Source organism: Fukomys damarensis, unplaced genomic scaffold, assembly GCF_012274545.1.
Source record: "Fukomys damarensis isolate Sample0158 unplaced genomic scaffold, DMR_v1.0_HiC HiC_scaffold_26, whole genome shotgun sequence".
Lineage (NCBI taxonomy): Eukaryota > Metazoa > Chordata > Mammalia > Rodentia > Bathyergidae > Fukomys > Fukomys damarensis.
In genome coordinates, this window is record NW_022900938.1 from 729,586 (window position 1) to 754,210 (window position 24,625).

A 24,625-nucleotide genomic window follows, 5' to 3' on the forward strand; every position below is an offset into this window, starting at 1 on the left:
CGGGTGCCAGCCAGGTGGGGTGAGCGGTGGTGTCGCCGGCCCGGCCCGCACCAGTGCTGACCACTGCTCCACGGAGGAGACCAGCAGCACGCCTGGGAACCCGCACACAGGCACACCCCAGACTTGTGAACGCTGTTCCCTGGGGTTTATGACAGCTCACTACAGGCTCTGGGGAACGGGTCCTGAGAGTTTGGGGGTGGCACTTTTACAGAACGTGGAGCAGGTTTCTGAAGAGCAAACCATACAGTCTTCCGTTCACTGTTCCAGGCCAGCAGGAACGATCACGCTGTAGGTTTTCAGGATCATGCCAACAAGGGCAGATTGTTTTTTATGGCACGGGACATTGAGGCCAGAGTCTTTGCACTGAGCTACATCCACAGCCCTTTTAACATTTTTATTTCAAAACAGGATCTCACCAATTGCTGAGATGCCTAGGCTGGGCTTGAATTATTTTTGGCTTGAACTTTTGACCCTCCTGCCTCAGCCTCCTACAGCGCTGGGATGACAGATATGCACCACCACACTTGGCTTAAAATTAGAATTTCTGAGTTTTATTACACTATTTGGTAAAAATTTGCATCTTCAAACATAATCATGCAGTAGCCTAAACCACAGGGAATAATTACCAACTGCTAAAATTACTCTTGCCAGTTGAGTAATGCTATTTGCTCTGGTTTGAGACTCTAAGGAAGACCACGTGGCCTCATTTTCTAGAAAACACAGGATTAGGACACGGGGATGGACCATGGTGTGAATGTTGAAGGGTCGTCACTGGGAATCTGGAGATGAAAAATAGGAAGACAGTCGTTAGTAACTAACTACTCCAACGTGAGAAATGTTACAGTTCAGGGACAAATCATCACTTCAGAAGAAAGAACAAGTCAATGGCCGTTTTACTCTTATCAGATGGTGTGGTTTTCATGTTTCCCTCCTTTAGTTACAGATCTTTCCTCAAGCCACGTTTGTCTGGCCTTTGGAGCCCGGGCTCAGCAGGACCTCGAGAAAGCGCGCTCCCGACCTGGGGGACGCGCTGGGGGCGGGTTGCACCGGTGCCGCGCAGACACCCAGGTCGGAGCGCGCACGCTCACACCGCCGCTTGCTGATTCAGAGCAGCTGGAGAAAGGAGACGCCTTCTCCTGCGAGCAGTTATTGATGTAAAGGGTGTGCCCGGGGCCTGCCGGTTCCATTTGTTATCATTGTTAGTATGCTTAACAAATAGTTTCCGTGTGATTAACCAGATTAGATGTGTGACGAACATAATTTGGTTATTGAGGTTATCAAAAGGGCACATCAAGCCCGCATGGTGGCACATGCCTATGGTCCCAGCACTCGGGAAGCCAAGGCAGGAGGATCGCTGTGCGTTGGAGGCCATCCTGGACTATACAGTGAGACCTTGTCTTAAAAAAAAAACAGAAACAAAAAAACTAAAAACAAAGGCAAACACTCAACATGGCCTGTCAACTGCATTTTCTTAAAATGTTGAAAGAAGCAGCCTTCCACGGCCTTTCATGAGCAGCCCTGCTAGTGTGCTTCCCCTGGGTCCGAAAGTCTGAGGGCCCTTGTGTGCGGGGTGTCGCTCTGTGGCAGCTTCAGAGCCACGGGAGGACCGCAAGCCGGTGGGGAGAGCCTCAGCTGCCCGTCTGCGCTGCGGGAGCCGAACCGGCGTGACCTGCGGCCCTTACCATGTCGGTGAACTGGTCCTCGCACGACATCCGGATCCACTCGGGGCTCGCCGGGCTGCCCAGGGTGACGGTCTCGCCCAGCCCCCTCTCTCTGCGGGCGGTGGCCACGGCATCTGCGATGGCGAACAGCACCGAGGCACCCAGGAACATCGCTGCCTCGCCCAGGCCCTGAGCAGGCGCAGGGCCGAGAAGGTGTGCTCAGGGCTGACCTTCGTGGGTACACACTCACCCACGCACACGCACTCAGGCACACGGAGAAACTGTCACATGCGTGCAGCACCCCAGAGAACCCAGATACAATACTCAGGGACACACACTCACATGCTTTCACACACAAACACACAGAACACTCAGACACCCACACACCAAGGCATTTTCACACAGACACATATACTCACCCATCCACATACTCAGACACAGACACACTCAGACAACCACACACCCAGACCAACAGACATAACACACACTCATAGACACCCACACATCCGGACACATACTCAGAGATGCTTTCACACACAGACACACCCACTCAGACATCCAGACACTCACAGATACACTTTCACACATGCAAACACACCGAGATACCCACACTTCCAGACACAGACACACCCAGGTACCCCCCCACAGATATGCACATAGGCACGCGGGTGCATCAGATATCCACACACCCACTCACAGACACACACACTCAGAAATACCCACATACTCAAACACACGCCCACAGGCACACTCAAATACACCCACACACTAGACATACACAGGCATGTGTTTTCACACACATGCTGTCACACTCACGGGCACACCCCCTACACTCAAAGATACCCACACATTCAGACATTCACACTACACAGAACATGCATTCACACCCATGCTCACATAGATACACACCCACTCACACACACACACTTACAGACACGCTCACACACACATATATCCCCGTATATGCTTCCTCCACCCACACATTCACACTGACACATCCACATTCTCACAGGCACACACAGTCATACACACTCACACAGACGCACACACTCACCCCCTCTTCCTGCCCCATCACCCCCAAGCGGAGTGTGGCTGAGTCCCCTGAAGAACCTCGCCAGCCGTCGGTCTTTCCTAGCCCTGAGCTGCAGCACCCCTGGCCGTTGCCACCTCAGAGCAGAGGCTGGGGAGGGCCTGGCTGGAGCCCGCTGAGGGGGTGAGAGGAGGAGGTGCTCTGGGTGGCTGGGCTCCCCCAGAGCCTCAGTGTTTGCAAGGTGACGGTAACTGGCTTGCTGCAGGAGTTGAGGCCCGGTTGGCGGTCACTGGGCTGGGCCCACACGTCCATCTCTCTCCAGGCTCCTCCCTCGCACCCTGCTTCCTGCCACCATGAGGTGAGCAGCTCTCCTCCCCAGACCCTTCCCCAGGCTGCCTGCAAGGACTAAACCTTCTAACACGTGAGTCTGGGCCAACCTCTCCTTCAGAGCTGTCCAGGCGTTCTGTCCTGGCAGTGAGGGGAAGTGACTGAGATACAGCACCGACACCCAGACTTACCTTGGAGGAGTAGATGGCTATGGGGTTTCGGGAGTGCACTAGGGTGACGTGGAACTCTTCTGGAATCTCGGTGACAGTGGGGATTTTGTATTCATTGGTGCCCCGAGAATGCAGCATGCCTTGTGGGGAGTATTTCAGTTCTTCTGTGGTGTACAGTCCCATTCCCTGGACAAAGGCCCCCTCGATCTGCAGCCAGACATTTCCGGGTCACAGGCATGGCCACACCCAGCTGATTTCCAGACTATTGTGCTGTACTCTAGGAGAAGCCCCTTTGAAGCAGCATCTGCCTGAAGGTTATAAACACTGAAGGAGATTTATAGCTTGTGTTTTGTTGCAACTTCAAGTTTTGGAATAAAGTAAGCAAAGTTAAGTGCTAGATTAGAAAATAACAGCGCCTGACCCTAAAGGAAAGGCTCACAGTCCCAGGGTTTGGTCTGACAGCACCAGTTTTCTTTCCTTTTCTGATGGGGTTTTCGGGTGGAGGGTTTCCAGGTCATAGTGCTCCCGCCTTGTTCCTCTGCCTCAGTGAGGGAGAGGCAGGGTCAGCTGGGAGGAGAGGAGCTGTGAAGACGGGAGGCAGAGCATGGGCCGCTGCAGCCGTCAGCCATACAGATTTAGGGTCCACTTGGGGCTGTGCAGGCCTGGGCCTGAGCTGGCCTGGGGGACCTGCATTCCCAAGCATGCTGCAGGGCTCCGGGCCGGCAGGTGCGGGGCAGACAATGTCTTGTGCTGAGAAACAAGGCAGTGCTGCCCCAGGAAAGGTTGGGTGTAATTCCAAAAAAAATTTTTTTTTTGAGACGGGGTCTCACTATGTAGTTGAGACTGACCTGGAACTCACTATGTAGCCCAGGCTGGTCTCGGACTCAGTGATCCTCCTGCCTCAGCCTCCCAAGTGCTGGGATTACAGGAGTGTGCCACCATGCCTGGTTTTTTTTAACTCCAAATTTGAAAAACCTCTGGAGGAGTTGAATCAGAATTAAATTCAGCGAAAGGGGAAAATTGTGTTTAAACATTTCTTTTTCTCTGATATGTCTCCAAATTGTGAAGTTTGTTTAAATTCAATGTTAATATGAGCATCAGGGTAACTTTGTCTCTTTGCATCTGTATGCTGTCCCAAATACGAACACAGTGTTCACTGAAGGGAAATCAGGAAGCGGGATGGATCGCTATTCCTGCCAGGTAACCTTCCCGACCTTTCTGCATCTATCCAGCAGTGTGTGTGCATGTGTGCATGCGTGTGTAACAGGCGATGGTGCAAACATGCTGGGTGCTGGCCTCTGAGCCCGGCTGCCTGGTGGCGCTGACCGGGGCCCTGGGAGGGCAGGTTCTGGAATCACCCACCTGGCCAATATCTACGGCTGGGTTGACGCTGAAGGCAGCATCCATGAAGATGTCAGTCCTCAGGAGCTGCGTGCGGAAGAGGAGGACAGCGTCACCTGCCGAGATCGGCCTCTGAGGCTGCGCCCAGCCCACTTTCCCAGCTGTGGTCCTGTGGCGAAGGCCCATGTGCCATCCGCACCTTCTGGGCCCCGGATAGGCAGTCGATCTCGACCTCAGTGCAGGCTGCTCCATACACGTAGTAGGGGAAGGCGTCCCCCTGCTCCCTGTCCCAGTCCATGTTGGTCTGGTAGCCTCTGCAGAGGACCCAAGTGAAGGCAGGTGTCGGCTGGTGTGGCCTGGGCTGGCGGGAGGGGACTGCAAGGCGAGGGCTGGAGCAGCGTCCCCACGAGAGGACCATGGCCGAGGGAGACCCTGGGTCTGGGCTGCACCAGCACTCGGCATAGGCACAGCCACAGGCCTGGGCGTGCGCAGGCAGCAGGTCCTCCTGTGTGGCTGCCACCCCAGGTCCTGGGCTGTTCCCTGCCCATGGCCCCTCTCTTTGTCAGCCTGAGGTCCTCGAATGAGGACCCTGCCTGCACCCTCCCTGCCCGGGCGAGGAAACCCCAGCCAGCGCCCTTCACCTGAAATAGCCGGTGGCCGAGAGGCTGATGGATTCCTCGAAGGCCTCTTTGATCTGGAAGACACGACTGGTTACAGGAAGCAGGAGTTTGGGGAAGGTGGGCAAACAGCTTCAGCTGTCTGAAAACGGCCACGCCGATCTCTGGTGGCCGTGGCTTGGCATCTGCTTTGCCTCCTGTGAGCCTCCCTGGGGGCTCTGTGGGGACACAGCCCCCAAGGGCCCACAGCGGCTGCCAGCCATGCCGTGCTCTGCCTGGGCTGGCGCAGTGTGAAACGCCGCTGCTTGTATCTGACGTGGGGGGGCGTGTTCACACACGTGTGTACTCAGTGTGCACATGGGGCGGACAGAGGCGGGTCCCAGGATGAACGCAGTCGTCACACACTACCGATGGTACCAGACAGGGAGAATTAGGGGAAGACCACGCACTGGAGGCTGCACACGTGGTTCCTTCCGTGGGGTCGCAGATGTGACTGCCCGTCTCTGCGGGATGTGCGAGCTTCCCCGTGGAGCGGATGGGGAGGCTGGGCGATAATGACCACTGCCACCCACAAAAACAGCCGTGATTGCAATGCTGACTGGAGACACAGCGTGGCCCTCTGCACCGAGGGCGGCTGTCGTTCCCAGAGTCCAGGCGGCTGTGCCGGGACTCGCTCTGCATGTTCTCCACACACAGACGCCGTCGCTGCCTTCTGGAAAAGTGGAAATTCTCCTCCCTGGGCTTCTCCCGGGCCGGCACAGCCTTCCCCACTCACCCACTCCTCCCATGTCCCTTGAGGGTTTCTCCTGATGACGGGCTGAAGACGGGTCATGAGGGTTTGGCAGGCATTCTAGAAATAAATATTTGAAATGACATCAGAAATAAAAGGCACAGGGCAGGAGGTTTTCCCTTGTACTGCGGTTGAACCCAGATGTTCCACCACAAGCGACATCCCCAGCCCTGTTTATTTTTCATTTTGAGAGGAAGTCTCCCTAAGTTTCTCAGCCTGGCCTTGCATTTCCAATCCTCCTGGCTCAGCCTCCCAACTCGATGGGATTCCAGGTGTGCATCATCGTGCCCGGCTAGAGACTGAATCGCTTTACACTAGATCTTAGCCAAAAGGCCAAGAAGTGACTGAAACAATTATTTTTATGTGCACTTTTTTTTTTTTTTTTTTTTTTTTTTTTTTTTTTTTTTTTTTTTTTGGTACTGGGGATTGAACTTGGGACCTTGTGCTTGTGAGGCAGGTGGCGGAACCACTGGGCTAAATCCCTGGCCCTTATATGCACTGTTTTGGGTGCAATCATCAGCACTGTCCACTCAAATACCTTCCCGAGCCCCACACAGACACCATAACCACAACTCCTGGCCTCCAGGTGTGTGAGAGGAGAGGGACAGGCTGGGCAGCGCCCTGGCCTGCTCAGAAGCGTCCATGAGGGAGGAGCTGGGTCTCAGGGACACCAGCAAGGGTGACCTCACTGCCTCTGTGTGAGGCCACCCTCCTCAGACTCTGGGGTGACTGAGCCTCGGCACTGGGGGAGGGAGATGCCACCAGGCTGGGGGACGAAGTCTGTGCCTGACCCCCAACGGTCCTGTGAGGTCAGTGGGGCTCGTGTCCCTGGCTCTGCAGAAGAGGGATGGATTCTCGGGGCTGTTGACGCCGGCCCAGGCTCGCCGCTGGCCCAAGCTGGCACCACCCTGCATTGCTCTGGTGTGAGGGGCGGGAGAGAGAGGTTCTCTTCCTGAGGGGGGAAGCTCCAGAGCGGCAGCTTTCAGGCGCCACGAGAGGGACCTGGGAGCCCCAGCCAAGGCGGCACCAGTGCCCAGGGGCCCCTGGCCACACATCACTAGGGCCCAGCACAGCGGGACAGCCGGGCTGGGACCTGGCTGTCAGTGGTGAGTCAGGGCCCGCGCCTGACCTGCCCAGGCCTCCCTCCTTCCTGGGTGGCCGGGAACGGGGGAAGTCACCTGCACGGCCTTCCCGTTGACATCTGTGCCCATGGAGCCCGCGGTGAAGACGGCATTAGGCACTGTCACGGTGCTGGTTTCCGAGAGGTGGATGTAGGATGTGGGGATGCCCAGCTCCCGACTGGCCACCTGCCAGGAAAAAGTGCAGGTTCAGTCAGCCTCAAGCCCCTTTCTGAGTGAAAACCTTTGCGTTCTTGCTGGAACTGATTATGAAGCTCAGCTGTCCTGCCACTGTGACAAAGATTGAAGTGGGGTTCAAATAGCACCACCGAAGACATGGTTCTCTTTCTTCCGGGGCACGTGATCACCCACTCTGTGCTGCCAGGGACACCGTGGGACCCCAGCCAGCAGGCTGTGTGACTTAACAGCTGTTTTTCCCTCACTGGATTTGGGTGTAAAGTCACAGTATGTTCAAAAAGGCCCTGCGGATTTTTGTGATTTCCTAATTCCAAGAACTCTGCTATTCCCTCCATACAGAATCTTCTATTTCTCACTGAGAGAGAGGCTTTGTTTTATATGTTTTTTTATTCAAATATCTTATTCAAAAAATTCTTATTTTACATTTAGGGCCAGGGATTTAGCTCATTGGTGCCGCTGCCTGCAAGTGGAAGGTCCCGAGTTTGATCCCTGGTACCAAAAAAGAAAGACAACAAAAACATTTAAAGAAGGGAAACTTTCCTACTATAATAACTCCTTGTTTTTCAACAGTATAAGGCACACACTTGATGGAATCAGCACACTGACGGCCAGTTCTATGCAGTGCTTTCTTGAGTAGATTGTGAACCCGAGAACGCACTTTTTCATCAGATTGAACACATTTGTGTCTCCTTGACGATCTGGATGGACACATTACTGCTCTGAGCAGTTGCCAAAAAGTTGTACAGTATTTTATCTTTGAAAACTTGAACCATGTTTTTGAACAGACGTGCATATTGGGCTCCTTCGTGTGCAGGGGGACAGTGTATTTCCTCAGCCCTGGTCCCCACTTTTCCCTCCCCAGGTCCCTGGATCCAGGATGAGCTTTTGAACTGACTCATGCATTCAGTGAGAGCGGATTTCTCCGGATCAAAAGGGGAATGGCTTGTATACTAACAGCAAGACCTGCGCTCTTCACAGTGGTGCACGTGGGCAGGCCTCCGTCTCACCTGGACCATTTTGGTGTGCAGGCCTTGTCCAAGTTCACAGCCACCATGGGTCAGCAAGACTGAGCCGTCCAGATAGATGTGGACCAGAGCCGCTGCCTAGAGGAAACAAGTGGTGATGGTCTGGCAAGAGCTGCGGCTGAGCATTGCTGCAAGGTTAGCTTAGGGTGCTGGACAGACAACTCCTCATTGACCCAACCTCTCTTTTTTCTGTTCTGGAGAAGAAAGCCATTATTGGTGGTTACAGACAGGAAACCCCAAGCCGGACAGCCATGGAGGTAAAAGTGTTGTCTCTTCCCCACCAGCCTGCATATACCAGACCCTCTCGTGGTTGCCTTGGGAATCAACTTTCCACCTGTACAGCACTTGTTCTTTCTCCCTGGATGTGGAAATTAATTTAAAGCCAATGGAACCCACATGAGTCCATTTCCAGGCACACTTCTGGTTGTTAGAGGAACCAGGAGAATCTGAGGTCTCTCCATGGTACCCAGACACCATCTTTCAGGTCATGGTGCAGAGGGGAGATGGGGCCCAGCCTGGAAATTCCAACTCGATGTCCGAGAGGCAGAGCCCAGGTACTCATGCTTTCAGCTTCCAGCTGATTTTGATGTCTGCTGGCTTGAGATCCACTGACCTGGTCCAAATTATTCTGAGTGTACTGGGAAAGAGGAGCTTAGACACTTGGCCAGCTTTGGCTGCCCCGTGGGTGGCAGGGAGGGGCTGGGATCCACAACTCCTGACTTGAGCCTAGTGTTCTTTTTTTTTTTTTTTTTTTGGTATTTTGAGACAAGTTCTCACTGTGTAGTTGAAACTGACCTGTAACTCACTATGTAGCCCAGGCTGGTCTCAAACTCATAGGGATCCTCCTGCCTCAGCCTCTCAAGGGCTGGGATTTCAGGCGTGCACCACCACGCCCGGCTGAGCCCAGTGTTCTTGAGGAGCAGGCCACACTACCTCTTCAAATCCACCTCGTGTCCTTCCCTGGGGCAGGTTGTTTTCCTGTAAGGGGCCTTGAATGTGTACGGGGCTCCAGAATGCAGGGGGCAGGAGTCTGGGGTGCATGGGTCTGTGGTGTGCTAGGATTTTTCTTTAGAGCTATGCCCAGGACACACGTGCAGCCATGCTGGGACCCTGCTCTGTACTGCTGAAGGCCCAGGCCTAGGCGGAGCCATGCCCAGAACGCATCACTAGAAAGCTGACACTACCTAAGGTGATCTCCACATTAGCAACAATCTTTCCATGACACCTGGCCCACAGCCCTCAGCACACACGAACACACACACACACAAACACACACGAACTATGAGAAAACAAGGCAACAAAATACCTCCCAAGACTCCCAACTCCCCAAAGCTGACTCAGGGGACATCAATGGGGGAGGAAATCAAAAGCCAAAAACTGAATTACACAAAGTGAAAAAAGAGGAGATAAAAAAAGAAACAGATCAATAAGGTGCCTGGCAAGCTCCAAGATGATCTAACTAAACAGATAATGAGCTCCATAAAATGATCAGTGAGCTTATGGAAGACAGTGAGCTAAACAAAACAATGAAAAGCATGAATGATCATTTTAGCAAAGAAGTAGAGTCCACTAAAGGTACCAAATAGAAATCCAGGGGATAAAAATTCTACTGAGAGCACAAAGGAAGGGACCAATGTGAAGACAGTGTCAGGACTAGAAGGCAGGGCTGGAGTAGGTGTCCGTATTCTCAGAGATATCTTAATAACAAGAGAATGTCGAAAATGGTCAACAGCTGCTATATGATACAAAAAAGTCTAATCTGACTTGGATTTAGTGAAAAAGCAGAAGACAGCACATTAAGAAAAAGCCTGTTACAGAAATAATAGAAAACTGTCCAAATATGGGAAAATAATTTAATGTATAGAGAAGCAAGGCACAGAACCCAAAGAGCCAGGATCAGAAGAAAACTTCATGATGCATCATAGTCAGAACCCTGTAAGTCCAGCACAAGGACAGAGTCTGAAAATTTGATAGAAAAAAGCCATAACTCACTTACAAAGATAAACTCATTAGCATTACAGCTGACTTCTCAACACAAACCTGAAAGGCCAGGAGAGCATGGAGTGAAATGTTCTGAGCTCTAAAAGAAAACAGCTTCCAAATCACGTTAATATATCCTGAAAAACTATTTTTCAAAACTGATGGCGAAATACGGTCTTTTCACAAGGAACACCTTAAGAAATTCATGAACACTGAAAAATTCTCAAGGATAATTTAGATAACAATGCCAACAGTGGCAAAAACCTAATGGAATGAACACAAGAGGCAAGCTCAGCAGTTAAACAGAAGGGGAAGGGATAAGCAACAGGAAAATAATACGACAGGAATAGTCAGTGCTTATCAGTACTTAACTCCTAACATGAATGGTCTCAACTCCTCAAACTAAAGACAGATTGGACGACTGGATAAAAAAATACAAAACCTAACAGTATGCTGTATATATGAAATACATTTAGGCTAAGAATTAAAGGATGGAAAACAACATTCCACACAAGCAAGCAAGAACAGCTATTCTATTTTCAGATAAAGTGGGCTTCAAGCCAAAACTGATCAGAGAAAGCATAGAAAATCACCACAAATTGGCCAAGGGAACAATTCAACAGGGAGAGATAATGATTATAAACACACACACACACACACACACACACACACACACACACTCCAAATACTGGCACAATCAACTTTATAAAAAAAGCACTACTGGACATAAAGCATCACAAACATAAAAATAATTATAGTGGGGATAGCAATATCTCACTATCAAAAATAGATTATAAAAGAACAAATATCAGAGTTGAACCACACCTTATAACAGATGGATTTAATAGATGTCTATAGAGTTCTCCATTCAACAACAGAATACATGTTCTGCCTAACGGTACATAAAATTTTCTCCAAAATAGATCACATGTAAGCCTATAAAGCATGCTTAAATAAATGTAAAAGAATGAAAATGATTCCATTCATATTATCAGATCAGAGTGCAATTAAACTAGAAATTAATGGCAGAAGAAATCATAGAAATTATGGAGACACATGGAAATTAAATAGTAGTACCCTCTTGAATAATTGAGGGGTCACAGGAGAAACCAAGGAAGAAATTAGATAGTTCCTAAGATCAAATGATAATTTCAGTGTAATATACCAAAACTTATAGGACACAATTAAAGTACTCAGTCCTAATAGGAAACTTTATAGCTTTGAATGCCCATATCAGAAAAACGGAGTGGGCCCAAATAACCTAATGATGCATCCTACATGCTAGACAAACAACAGTCCAAATCCAAAGCTAGTAGAAGGAAATCATAAGGATCAAAGCAGAAATTAATGAAATTGAGAGTAAAAAAGTAATGAATCAGAGCTAGTTCTTTGAAAGAATATATAAAATAGACAAATCTTTAAACAGTTTTAGAAAAAAAGAAAAAAAAAACCCAAATTGGTGCAATTAGAAACAAAAAAGGTGAAATCACAACAGACACTGTCAAAATCCAGAACATTATTTCATAGTAACTACTTTGAAAACCTATACTGCAATAAATTGGAGAACCCAGAAGAAATGGATATATATATTCAAAACTGCATCAAGAAGACATAAAATCCTTGAATAATCCAGTAACAGAAATCAGAGCAGAAATAAAAACCTATCAACTAAGAAAAGCCCAAGAACTGATGGATTCACTACCGAGTTCTATAAGAACTTCAAGATGATGATGCCAATACTTCTCAAATTCTTCAGTGAAATGGAAAGGGAAGGAATACTGCCAAACTCATTCCTGGAAGCTAGCATTACCTTGATTCCAAAACCAGACAGGGATTCAACTGAAAAAGAAAACTATAGGCAAGTTCTTTGATAAACAAAGATGCAAAAATCCTCAAGAAGATACTAGCAAGCAGAATGCAGCAAAGCATTAAAAAGGTCATACATCATGACTGAGTAGGCTTCATCCCAGGAATGCAAGGATAGTTCAACATACACAAATCAATAAATGTAATACATCACATTAACAGAAGCAAGGACAAACATCATGCGATCATCTCAAGAGATACAGAAAAAAACATTTGACAAAATCCAACATCCATTCATGATGAACACCCTGAAGAAAATATATAGAAGGACCTCATCTCTATATAATAAAATCCATTTATAACAAACCTACTGCCAACATCATATTAAATAGGAAAAGTGGGAAGCTTTCCCCCTAAAGTCAGGAATAAGGCAAGGATGAACACTACCATCACTCCCTTTCAATGGAGTACTCAAAATAGTAGCCAGAACAATCAGGTGAGAGAAAGAAATAAAAGGGATATAGACAGTGAAGGAATAAGTCTAACCATTATTGTCAGATGAAAAGGTCCTCTACAGAGAAGACTCAAAACATCCACCCACCCAGAGACCTCTAAACTAATAAACAGATTCAGTAGTGCAGCAGGATATAAAATCAACACACAGAGATCAACAGTGCTCTTGTATACCAATAAATATCTCACTCAGAGAGAAATTAGGAAACAAATACTATTCACAATAGCTTCAAGGAAAATTAAATACTTGGGAATTAACCTAAGCAAGATGTGAAAGATCTCTACAACAAAAACTATAATATTCTTAAAACAGGAAACCAAAGAGGACATTGGAAAATGGAAAGACATCCCCTGTTTCTTTATAGGCAGAGCCAATATTGTCAAAATAGCCATACTTCCAATAGCTTTATATAAATTTAATGCAATCCCAATGAAAATAGCAAGAACATTCCTCACAGAACTAGAGAAAACAAACCCAAATTTCATATGGAGCCGGAGGCAACCCAGAATAGCAAAAGCAGTCCTGGGTGGGGCTGGGGATTTAACTCAGTGGTTCCACTGCCTGCCTTCAAAGCACAAGGTCCCAAGTTTAATCCTTGGTTCCAAACAAACAATCTGTGAGCAAAAGCAATCCTGGGCAACAAGAGCAGAGTAGGAGGCATCACAATCCCAGATTTCAAATTACATTCAAAGCTACTATAATAAAACAGCAGGGGGCTGGCACAGAAACAGACATGAGGACCAGTGGAGCAAAATAGAGGACATAGAAACTACCTTATGCACATCCAACTCTGATCTTTGACAAAGGAGCCAAACACACATGCCGACAGGAAGACAGCCTCTCAATAAACCGTGCTGGGAAAACTGGCTATCCACATGTGGAAGGTGGAGCTGGACCCACATCTGTCACAATGCACTAAACTAAGATCAGAATGGCTCAAAGACCTAAATGCTAAAACAGAACACTTACTCTCCTGGAAAACGACAGAAGAAATAATACCAAGACTCAACAAATGAGATTATATCAAATCAAAGAGCTTCCGCACGACAAAGGAAACGACCAAGAGAGTGAAGGGTGGCCTTCTGAAGGGGAAAAATATTTTGCCAGCTACTCCTGCAATAGAGGACTAAACATTGAATACATGTTTTAAAAAGGACTCTTCAAAATGAAAAAAAATCCAATAAATTGGGCAACTGAAATGCATAGACACTTCTCAGGAAAAGAAGGACAAGTAACTAATAAATACGTGGAAAAATGTTCCATGTTTCTGGTCACTGGAGAAAATACAAATTAAAACAACCCGGAGATTCCATCTCACTCCAGGAGGAATGACCGTCATCAATAAGTCAAATAACAAATGCTTGGGAGGTGGTGGAGAAAAAGGAACCCTTCTACATTTTTGGTTGGAAAGTAAACTAATACAACCTATGGAAATCAGTATGGAGATTCCTCAAAAACCTGAAACTAGAAGCTCCACTCAATAAGCTATTCCCTTTTTAGGTATCTTCCTGACAAAGTTAAAGACATCATTGTACAGTGATCCATGCATGTCCATGTTTATAGCGGCACAATTCACAATAGCTAAATCTTAGAAGCAGTCTATGTGTCCATCAACAGATAAGTGGATTAAGAAAACAGTATTCACACACAATGGAGCATTACTGGGCCATAAAGAAGGATAATCTTGAGTCATGTGTGGGAAAATCGATGCACCCTGAGACCGTAGCGTTAGAGACAAGTCAGACACAAAGCTTATGTTATAAATATCACAGTTTCCCTTATATCAGAAACCCAAATTATAAATAAAGAGCAAAATAAGATAGATACTAGGAAACGGGGCATAGATCTTTTTGCAAAAGGGAAGGGACCCAGGAAACGGAGGGGAGGGGGCCAGGGAGGGGGAGGGAAGTAGGAAGGAAGCTGTCACATCCACGCACCAACTCCCCACAGGATGCGACCTTCAGGCCCTGCAAACAAGACTAAAACATGGAAAAAGAAGCACCAGCCCCCCCACCCTACTCAGCATAACGATTCTGAATGACTGCGTGTGAGTTTCATGTTTACTTAATTGACAAATCTGTGTGTCACAAAGACACACACGCGCTAAGAAGTGGTGCTTTGCTGCACGGTAAAGAACGCCACTGACTGAGTCCACAGACTGCCTGAATCCCCTCCTGGGGTTCCATGGCTGGGAGGGGACCCTGCTCGGCACCGCACCCTCCCTGGCGGGGCCTCCCTGGCGGGGCACGGGCCCTACTCTCACGGTGGGGCCTGTGCTCTTGCCTGGCCTGAGGCCTGAGTTCCGCATAGGGACGTCTCTGAGGTTCATGAGGGAGAAGCAAACATAAAAGAGCTGGAGAGTGAGCCTGGGAGAACTGGTTCTGCCCTGTGAAGAGCCTCAGGGGTCACGGCGCCTCTTCCTCTGTGAAGAGGCTGCTCCACCTGCCCTCGGGTTTGGAAAGCTCTGTCACCAGGACCTGGGACTGGGGGAGGAAGGGTCCTTTTGTCCCCTCCCTGTCACTCATGGACTCGGGCTTTGGACACAAACCTGATGCCTGTGTGTGGTCCCCCGTGCTGGGCCTTGCTGGAGATGCCCTTGCTCCTGTGTCCCACTGGGCCTGGCTGACACCAGCAGACCCTGAGCCTTCCCTAAGCCCATTGTTTCCTGAAGGTCCCTTCTCTGTCCTCGCAGGCAACACCCCGGGCTCTTGGAGAGGGCTTTTGGGGTGAGAGACCCCACTCACCTGATGGTAGTAGGCTATGGGGACGCCGATGGTGAACTTCATGGGGACCGCAGCGAGCCCCCTCTTCTTCCAGTAGCTCTGCCTGTTGAAGTCCTCCGCAGCCTGCTTCCGGGCGTGGAAGGACGACCGCTCCAGACACTGCTTCCAGCACTGGCGCAGGGGCTTGGGGTTGAACGTCTGCTTGTAGGCTGTCTGGCTTGTCCTCTTGTACATGTTTATTTCTCTCACCTGGAAGATGAGGACACCCACGGGTCTCAGGATGGGTCTGTCACACATGTGCTGTGGGGAGAGCTTTCTAAACAGAGAAGCAGCTGTTTAGACAGCCCCAGTGACAGGTGCAGGGTGTGCATGCAAAGCAGCCCGGGTAACAAGAACAGCACTGGACACCGCGACCGCTGCTGGAGTGCTTCCGGCTCCAGACCCAGGGCTTCTCTCATGCCGTGTGGGGGCCCCCTGAGGCCCAGCTGGCAGGTTCCCATCCCTGTCTGGGGCTAAGGGCTGCGGTTAAGCGCTCCTGACCAGAATCCCTTATTCACACATCGCAGCCTCACCCCTAACCCTTCGGTGCTTAACACTGCTGACCACCAGTCCCCTGCTTCTTGGTCCTGCGTAGTTTCACCCAGCTCTGGGGTCAGCTCTGTGCCTCAGGCCTTGCCACCTTCTTGCTGTGCTAGGGCCTGGCTGGCCTTGGCTGAGGGCTGACACCTCCAGCCTTCCTGCTGAGGAACCTCAGGCATGGCAGCCCGGGCCAAAGAACTCCAGAGGCGGAGTCGCTAACCCGCAGAGAGGAAGCAGCATCACTGTCTCAAGCCCCCCGGGCTTGGCCGTCTTCCTGCAGCTGCCCTTGGCAGCAAACGGGCGCTGTGCTTTGTCTGAACCCATTGGGCTCAAGGCGCACTTGGGCTGGCGCCTCGGTGTTTTCTTTGGGACCCTGAGCCTTTACCTCTTCAGGGAGCAGGCCACAGTGAGCTGCGACCGAGGCCATGTACGCCTCCACCACCACAGTCGCCTGGGGAAAGCCGAAGCCCCGGAAGGCAGTGTTGGACGGAAGGTTTGTTTTGCAGGCCCTGCCCCGGCACCGGAAATTGGGGATGTGATATGCGTTTTCAGATTTCAGCACGATGAACTCCAGCACCTGCACGAAGCAAAGCAGTACAACTTCATCTCCGTCCAACTCAAAGCCACGTAGCTGAATTGTACTTTTGATTTAAACCCCCACAGCCATTGTCTGATCTGCAAGGAGGCTCCCAAGCCAGCACAGCTGGCAGAGAGCGCCCAGGCCGCACGGCAGGAGGGAGGGCACTCGCTGCTCACCAGCTGGGACTCATCCGGGGTGCAGCCGCCATTGATGTAGAACTCCAGGTCCGCAGCCTTGATGAGCCCGCTCTTCATGAAGCCAATCTGCAAGGGAGAGGAGGCTGGCAGCTTTCCCTCAGCCCACCCACGCTCAGCCACAACATGCTGGGCCACGTGTGTCGCACCACACTCAGCTGTGCCTGGGCCGGTCCTCTCGGGAACATTATGGACGGCTGAGTAGAAAGTGAGTCTAGGCAGCACCCAGCTGTCCCTTTGTAGAGCGAGGAACTCAGCAACCGTCTTTGCTGTGGACCGGTCAACACAGGGCAATGTCTGGCATCTGGCCTCACTCACCTTGTATCTTCCGAGGAGTGGATGGCGGCCGGCTGTGATCAGCATGTCATCCCCTCGCTCCAGCACAAACCGGATTGGGCGGCCAGTCCTGTGGGAAAGGTGCTCATTAGCAGGAATTGCACCGCATAGCAGAGACATGGGTGGGGAAGGTGACTTGGCCTAGTGGTTCTCCTTGGGGTGGTAACAAACCTCACACAACACCCCAAGCTGTAGGGGGCGCTAAAGTTAACAAACGCATTTTCTGCCCAGTCATGCTTGAATTTCCCATGTTGTCCTGGAGCATTGTTTGGTTATGAATGATTCCCTCTTATTTCTTTTTTATACTGCATTGGAGAGTTGTAAATCATTTTGCAGTGAAGTGTAGAATTCTGAATAGGATTTGGTCTTATGAATTCACTTTGAGATAGTAAAGGGGGTGTTCAAGTATTGCCCCCAGGGGACGCGGGGCAGAAAGCCTGAGCCCAGCTCAGGCCCCACAGTTGGACTCTGCTTCAGTCAAATCTGCCCCAAAGTTGCAGTTTGCCAGGATCCTGCCAGCCTGCACGCCTGCTGCTCACGCGGTTTCCCGGGTTAGAGTGAGCCGTATCCCTGCCCAGGGCCAGTTATGCTCATTCTCCAGTGCCTCAGTGACTTTGGTACCCACAGGTTCTGTGCGAGACTGAGGCACATTGAGCACTGCCAGGTGAGCAGGGCCCTGGGTTGGCGATGACATGGCCCATGGGCAGCTACTGCCAGGGATGTGGGCACTGTGACTCTTACTTGTTGGCAGCCACAGCAGCAACGGCGCCCAGCAGGGCTGGCTTGGTCATCTTGCCCCCAAATGCTCCTCCAGCTCTCCGCATGTGGCAGGCGATTCTGCTCCTTGGGACATTTAAAGCTGCGGCCACGAACTCCTACAGGAGGGAGACCTCCAGGCGCTGAGTGTGGTCTGACAGCTGTGCAGTCCCCATGAATGCGCAGGAAAAGGAACCAGCACGCGACGCATGCTGCTGTTACACGGCTGTGCAAAGATCTCCAGCAAGACATCCCCAGCAAGCCCAAGAGACCTCGCATCCCTTAGGCAGCCCCTCCTGTCCCGCACCCTCCCAACCCTGTCTCCGCAGTTTGCCTGTTCTGACATTTCAGGGAAAAGGGATTATATAACACGTGGTCTTGGGTAACTGGCTCATCTCACGGCATAACGTGTCCAGGGTAATTCCTGTTGTGGCATGTACACAGCGGTTCCTGGCTAGGGAACATTCCGTGTGGCCGTGCTGGCTTTCGTCTGTCTGTTCTCCGGTCCGGGGACACGGGCTCCACCTGTGGCTCTTCTGAATAAAGCCGCTGTGGACACCACGTAGTGGTCTTCGTGCGGATGCATCTTCCTTTCTCTTGGCAGAGACTCAGTTGAGGAGCTGCTGAGTTAAGGCTGCTCTCGGTACCAGCCTGGGGAGCGACCCTGCCTTCCACAGGGGTGCCGCGTTCTCGCCCATCAGCCGTGCCCGAAGGTCTCGGCTTCTTTCTCTGCATCTCTGCCAGCACGGCTGTCGCCTGTCCTTGGGATTCCAGCCGCTCTGGGGGGTGTGGGGCAGCATCTCCTCATTCTAGGTGCATTTCCATGGTCACAGATGACGCCGAGCCTCTCGTCACCCCGGGGACGCATGCGGGTGCGGCCGCCGAGGTGGACCGGGAGACAGGGCAGCCTTGGAGCAGGTGGTCAGCACGGGGCCCGGCCTCACACACGTGTGTGTGTGTCCTGAGGGAGCTGCACACGCGGGTGTGTGGGGTAAGGGGACCTGGCCAGTGCTCCGGAGGGCATGACCTTGTTCCTGGGTCACTTTGACAGTCGTGCCCACCCCCCACCGCTATCCACAGCGGCAGGGGTCCCCGTCACCCTCCTGTTCCTGTCACCCATTACCTGCACATGGGTGGGAAACTGGGTGCCCAGATGCAGCGCCATCTCCTTGTCTTCGTCCCCCGGGATGGCCAGGATGGTCTGTGTCTCCATGTAGAAGTGCTCCTGGCCCTCCACGTGCACCTCGCCTGGTGGAACAAGAGGACTCAGTTGCTCCCCAAGGTTCGAGGGGGCTTTGTTTGTAGAGTGAGCTTCAGTTTTACAGCCTTGGGTGGACACTTCCAGCCCCATCTGTGCCCTATCAGCCTCGCCCTGCTGGCCTGGCTTCCCCGCCGGTGGGGGAGGTGTTGGACCGTGAGGTGTGGGACCCGAGCCCAGCCCTGAGCTGTGTCTCCAGCCCTTTTTACTTTTTTATTCTGAGACATAGTCTCACTAAGTGGTCCGAGCTGGGCTTAAACTTGCAATCTTCCTGCCTCAGCCTCCCAAGTAGCTGGGATTACATACATGTGCTGCATACCCAGCCTAAAGCAAATTAATTTTTATGTAGTGTATTATAAAGACTATAAAACTGTTAAATAAATAAAATTATTTATTAATTCTTTTTTGTTGTTTTTTTGAGACAGGGTCTCACTATGTAGTTGAGAATGACCTGGAACTCACTATGTAGCCCAAGCTGGTCTCGAACTCACAGCGATCCTCCTGCCTCAGCCTCCCGAGTGCTGGGATTACAGGCATGCGCCACCACGCCCAGCTCCTATTAAATAAATATTTTAAATAAAAATTTTTTAGGCCAGGAATTTGGCTAGAAGTTTCTACTGTCTGCCTCACAAGCACAAGGTCTGAGTTCAATCCCTGGTACCAAAAAAAAAATTTTTTTTAAACAGGGGAAAAGTTTTATTTCATATACATATTGGGGATTTGCTCCCAGGAATGAATAGAAAAACCCTAAGGCCTGAAAAATTGTATGCTGTTTTAACTAGAGGTAATATATTTTTGGAGCAGTGATAAATAAATGAAGAGCTTTGAGCTTCTGGTTAAACATGGAAAGATAGATGTATAGGGGAAACTCAAAGAAGATGTGGTTTAGCTTAGGAAGTTCTGTTCCACAGATTCCTCTCAGTGCTGTCCCTGGCTGGTGGGGTCTGGAGCTGGAGCTGTCTCCTGTTCTGAGGTTTCAGGTATGGGGGTGGGGCAGCATCTCTGCGTCTATCACCCAGCTTACCTGTTCATCTATGCATCTCTGCCGTCTATCACCCAGCTTACCTGTTCATCTATGCATCTCTGCCGTCTATCACCCAGCTTACCTGTTCATCTATGCATCTCTGCCGTCTATCACCCAGCTTACCTGTTCATCTATGCATCTCTGCGTCTATCACCCAGCTTACCTGTTCATCTATGCATCTCTGCGTCTATCACCCAGCTTACCTGTTCATCTATGCATCTCTGCGTCTATCACCCAGCTTACTTGTTCATCTATGCATCTTTGCCGTCTATCACCCAGCTTACCTGTTCATCTATGCATCTCTGCGTCTATCACCCAGCTTACCTGTTCATCTATGCATCTCTGCGTCTATCACCCAGCTTACCTGTTCATCTATGCATCTCTGCGTCTATCACCCAGCTTACCTGTTCATCTATGTATCGTGGTTCTAGGGATTGAATTGAATCCAGGGCCTTTTATTCAGCGTCAACATCAGTCTTTTTTTTTTGTTAAATTTTGAGACAGACTCTTGCTGGTTCACTAAATTGCCCAGGCTAAGTTCAAACTTGCAGTCCTGCTGCCTCAGCCTCCCAGAGTGCTGGGATTACAGGCGAACACCCCTACACCCCACTTCCTTTCTTTTAGGTAAAAAGGAGAAAGGTAGCTTTCTTTGTGCCTGCTATTTTTCAGTTGCCTTCTGTTAGGAAATTGTACATGTCACTTTAAACTCCTCCATTTTATACCTGACTTCCGGGTTCTTCCTAACTTAAATTTCGTTTTCCCAACTTAAGTTTCGTCCCCCCCCCCCCCCCCCCGCAGTTGAATTCTTCCCAGAAATGACGCCAACATCTGATAAGGGACTCCTGCAGGACTAAGACCTTATAAGGCAATGTGGCCTGCAATAGGTTAAAAAACAGCTAATTCCCCTAAAATTGCAAAACTCCCACCCAAGACCCTATAAATGAGCCAACACTCCTTCCCTTGGTACCCGCCTCCCTTTCTTCGCCTCCAGGCCTTTGTGCCTCGCCTGACTCCCTTCTCGGGTGCCTGAGTGACCTGATTGGGAGGGGCGCCCCAAGGGGCACGCGCGACCCCTTTCACCTTCAGGTCAAAATAATCCTTATGCTAGAGTGGCATATTTTAAAACCCAAATTTATTTATTTAACAGTTATATAGTCTTTACAATACACTACATAATTTTCTAAAGCTTAGCCCTTTACAGACAATTTGATCCTTGTACCAATCTGATGAGCCATGTCCCATCACCTACATCATGCTAAGTGGGGGTGCTGAGACATGGGAAGGTCATGTCAGCTGCCCAAGGTCACGGAGGCTCAGTGGGAAGACTGGGATCAGACCTGGGCTACCTGACCTCAAGAGCCACACGTTTTTTTTTTTTTTTTTTTTTTTGGTACTGGGATCAAACTCGGGTCCTTGTGCTTGCAAAGCAGACAATGGAACTACTGAGCTAAATCTCTGGCCCAAATCCACACTCTTAGCCACCACACTGCACCTCTTCTCCATGCCGGATGCCCTGAGACTCTCAGTTATTCAGTCCCAACTCCCTGCACGATTCAAATATCTCACCGTGTCAAAGTTCTAAACTTTCACAATTGGCAACATGTGAGCAGCAAAGATCCCAAATGACACTTGATCAATCTGCTGCCCTTTAGGTGAGAATAAAACTGAAGATCGTCCCCCATCATCAGTCATCCAGTTTAAAAAATCCAATTAAAAGCACAAGGCTCCAACACACATCTGTTGTGGTTTATACCTACAGTCCTCCCAAGTCCTCATGTACTCCTTGGTGGGGCTTAGGGAGGTGACTGGATCATGGGGTGTGATAATCATCAGTGGAGTCCACTGATGAGTTTGTATCTAAGTGTGATGTTGGGAAGTGAAGTCTGGGTGGAGGAGGTGGTCACTGGGGCATGGCCTGGAAGGTCTATCTCCCTCCTCTTCTTTGAGCTCTCCCTGCCCCCGTCCACCATGCCATGGACTGTTTCCTCTCTACCATGCTGCTTTGCCTTGGAGTCAGCTGATTATGGACTGAAACCTCTTTAGACTATGAGCCAAAATTACCCTTTCCTCCTTATAGTTGTGGGTGTTGAGAATCGTGTCTCAGCCATGAGCAAGTAATTAAGATAACAGCTATCAAGGGCCAGGGATTTATCTTAGTGGTGCAGTGCCTGCCTCGAAAGTACAACGTCCCGAGTTTGAGCCCCATATGAGGAAAAAAAAAAGATAACACCTATCAGATTAGATAAAACTAAAAGGCTAGCAATATCAATGGAATGCCCTTAACTGCTAACAGGAGTACAGTCACACAAACTTTATTGTTATTTTAAAATATTTGGTGTAAACTACTCAAGCTAAGCATATCAATATGCTATTATTCAGCAATTTACCCCTGGGTCGATTTCATTAGAAAGAAGCGCTGAGTTCACTAAAGGACAAGCATCATGGTGTGTACAGAAACTATTCAGAAGACTACCAAACCGGCAACAACTGAGGCATTCATTGTTAGCAGAAAGGAGAAGTAAACTACAGAATTTGTGTGCAGTGGGTACCACTAAACAATGGAGAGGGCCGCGGATCTAGCAGCCAGTGTGGATGACCCTTCCACACATAATGTTAAGAGACAGGCATGGAAGGGCTACACCGTAAGATTCTGTTTTTGGTACCAGGGACTGAACTCAGGACCTCGTGAGGCAGGCATGGCACCACTGAGCTAAATCCCTGGCCCAGTAAGGTTCATTCTAATGGGAAGTTCAAAGCCAGTGAGATAAACCCATAGCAGCTGAAGTTAGGTGACATTAATGTGCAGCAGGCTTTCAGATAATACAATGGACCCTTGACTTGTGAATTTAATTCATTCCTGAGGGCTGGTTGTAACTCAAGTTGCTCAGCGAAGGCTCAGGCGCCTCTACATGGCCTTCAAAGTCTCTCTCCTGTACACAGGCAGATCTCAGTGTCCTTAGGGACACTGGCCCAGGATTTCTCAATGAACCCCACACAGGAAAGCTTGCTGTCGTGTTCCTTCCAGAAGTCTTTAAGGGTTAAATCTGTATCTGAGACCATGGAGAACCATAAGCAGCCAGCATTCAGGTTGTAACTCAAGACTTTGTTCTTAAATTAAAACTAAAATTCCAGGCATAACCCAAATTGTTCGTATGTCAGGCCTGTCATAATTCAAGGGTCCACTGTACTTTGAGGGTACAGGTGGCCAAGGGGTGTGAAGATGTTCTCTGCCTTGCTGTGAGTGGGACCACACAGGTCCTACAGCTACAGAAACACCCAGCAGGACACCTGTGCTTTTCAGCTGTTGTTAACAACCTCTTAGCTACTTGTGTGTGCCCTGGGGTTTCGTTGTACCCCAGTACAGGTCTGGGAAGATCCTTTAACTCCGCAGCTTTTGCTGTGACCCCAGGTGCTGCACTCACCTTCAATGATTTGGTCCACGTGTTTAAAGGCCTGCTCCACATTTCCTTGCTCAATTTTCCTCTCCGGAGAAAGAAACGAATTGTGCTCCAGGGCTTGCTACAGGAAAAAACAAACAAACCAAAACAAAATAATCCTGTTTTTTGTTTTTTCATTCTAAGAAGACATTAGTTTCCACAGGGAGCTAGGCTCTTGCTATGGAATCTCCACATACTGGACAATGGGGCCCGGAGGACTAAGAGAGGGGACGCTGGTTTCAGTGCAGCAGGGGGTTGGCAGCTCATCCTGCTGAGGGCTGGGGAGTGCGGGGGTGGGGTGGGGTGAATGGCCCGGCCCTGACTCTGACCTTGAGTGACTGTCTGTCCCGGGTGTGAGGTAATAAGGTGCCACCTCTGAGGTGAGGGGACAGGATAAAGAGAAGGCAAGGAGGAGGAGGCCACGGGGCCTGCAATGCTCAGGGCGGCCTCTTGGCCTCTCCTGTCCCCCAGAAGGGCACTCGAGCCGCCTGCAGTCAGGGACACACCACGGAGCAGCAGCGTGGGGTGGAAAACCAGTGAGCGGCCAACCTGAGGACAGGCGCCCATAGGGTCTCCACCAGTAACCGCTGAGGGTGGGCGGAGGATGGGCTGTGAAAGACCCTGGTTCTGTGCTGTGGGGCGAGGACCTGGGCCAGGGACACCGCACAACCTCGCGGCCTGGGAGCGTGTGGTGGCAGACGACAGCCTCTTTGAGGGTCATTGAGGCCGGGCGAGTGAGGGGAAAGGAACGAGGGAGCGGAGGGGCATGGAAAGGAACCCGGCAGGGACTGGAGCTGCTGGGGGAGACCACGGGGGCGGAGACGCCTCCGCCTAATCCGTCCGCCTGTCCGCCTCATCCGTCCGCCTGTCCGCCTCATCCATCCACCCGTCCGCCTCATCCATCCGCCTCCGCCTCCCTGCTGTGCGTCCGCCTGGCCTCACAGGCCCCAGCACAGCTACGCCCAGCACAGCTACGCCCTGCACTGCTCGCCACCCGCGACGCTGACAGCCCGCAGCCTGGCCCTCGGCAGAAGCGGGAGCACCTTTCTCTGTGGAGTACTTCACATTCATGAAACTGACCGCTTTCGCTTTAAACGGCTAAGCGGCGAGAGAAGCTGTTTCCCGGGGAAAACTGCACTTTAAACGGCAGAAGCCCTCGGC

The 24,625-nt window shown here is 50.4% G+C and overlaps 1 protein-coding gene across 1 annotated transcript in view; it reads right to left on the reverse strand.

The window, feature by feature from the left end:
• Positions 1 to 548: 548 nt before the first annotated feature.
• Positions 549 to 24,625, reverse strand: part of LOC104857595 (aldehyde oxidase 4) — a 49,915-nt gene continuing 25,838 nt past the window's right edge. Inside the window, exons 20-35 of the mRNA XM_010617595.2 lie at positions 23,450 to 23,546; positions 18,869 to 18,993; positions 17,731 to 17,864; positions 16,972 to 17,059; positions 16,636 to 16,722; positions 16,265 to 16,456; positions 15,322 to 15,549; positions 8,260 to 8,355; positions 7,115 to 7,243; positions 5,922 to 5,996; positions 5,171 to 5,223; positions 4,729 to 4,843; positions 4,551 to 4,616; positions 3,210 to 3,395; positions 1,683 to 1,850; positions 549 to 779 (exon numbers count right to left, since the gene is read on the reverse strand). Of these exons, the coding sequence (XP_010615897.1) occupies positions 726 to 779; positions 1,683 to 1,850; positions 3,210 to 3,395; positions 4,551 to 4,616; positions 4,729 to 4,843; positions 5,171 to 5,223; positions 5,922 to 5,996; positions 7,115 to 7,243; positions 8,260 to 8,355; positions 15,322 to 15,549; positions 16,265 to 16,456; positions 16,636 to 16,722; positions 16,972 to 17,059; positions 17,731 to 17,864; positions 18,869 to 18,993; positions 23,450 to 23,546 (1,893 nt within the window). The 3' untranslated portion in view covers positions 549 to 725. The remainder of the gene's footprint in view (positions 780 to 1,682; positions 1,851 to 3,209; positions 3,396 to 4,550; positions 4,617 to 4,728; positions 4,844 to 5,170; positions 5,224 to 5,921; positions 5,997 to 7,114; positions 7,244 to 8,259; positions 8,356 to 15,321; positions 15,550 to 16,264; positions 16,457 to 16,635; positions 16,723 to 16,971; positions 17,060 to 17,730; positions 17,865 to 18,868; positions 18,994 to 23,449; positions 23,547 to 24,625) is intronic.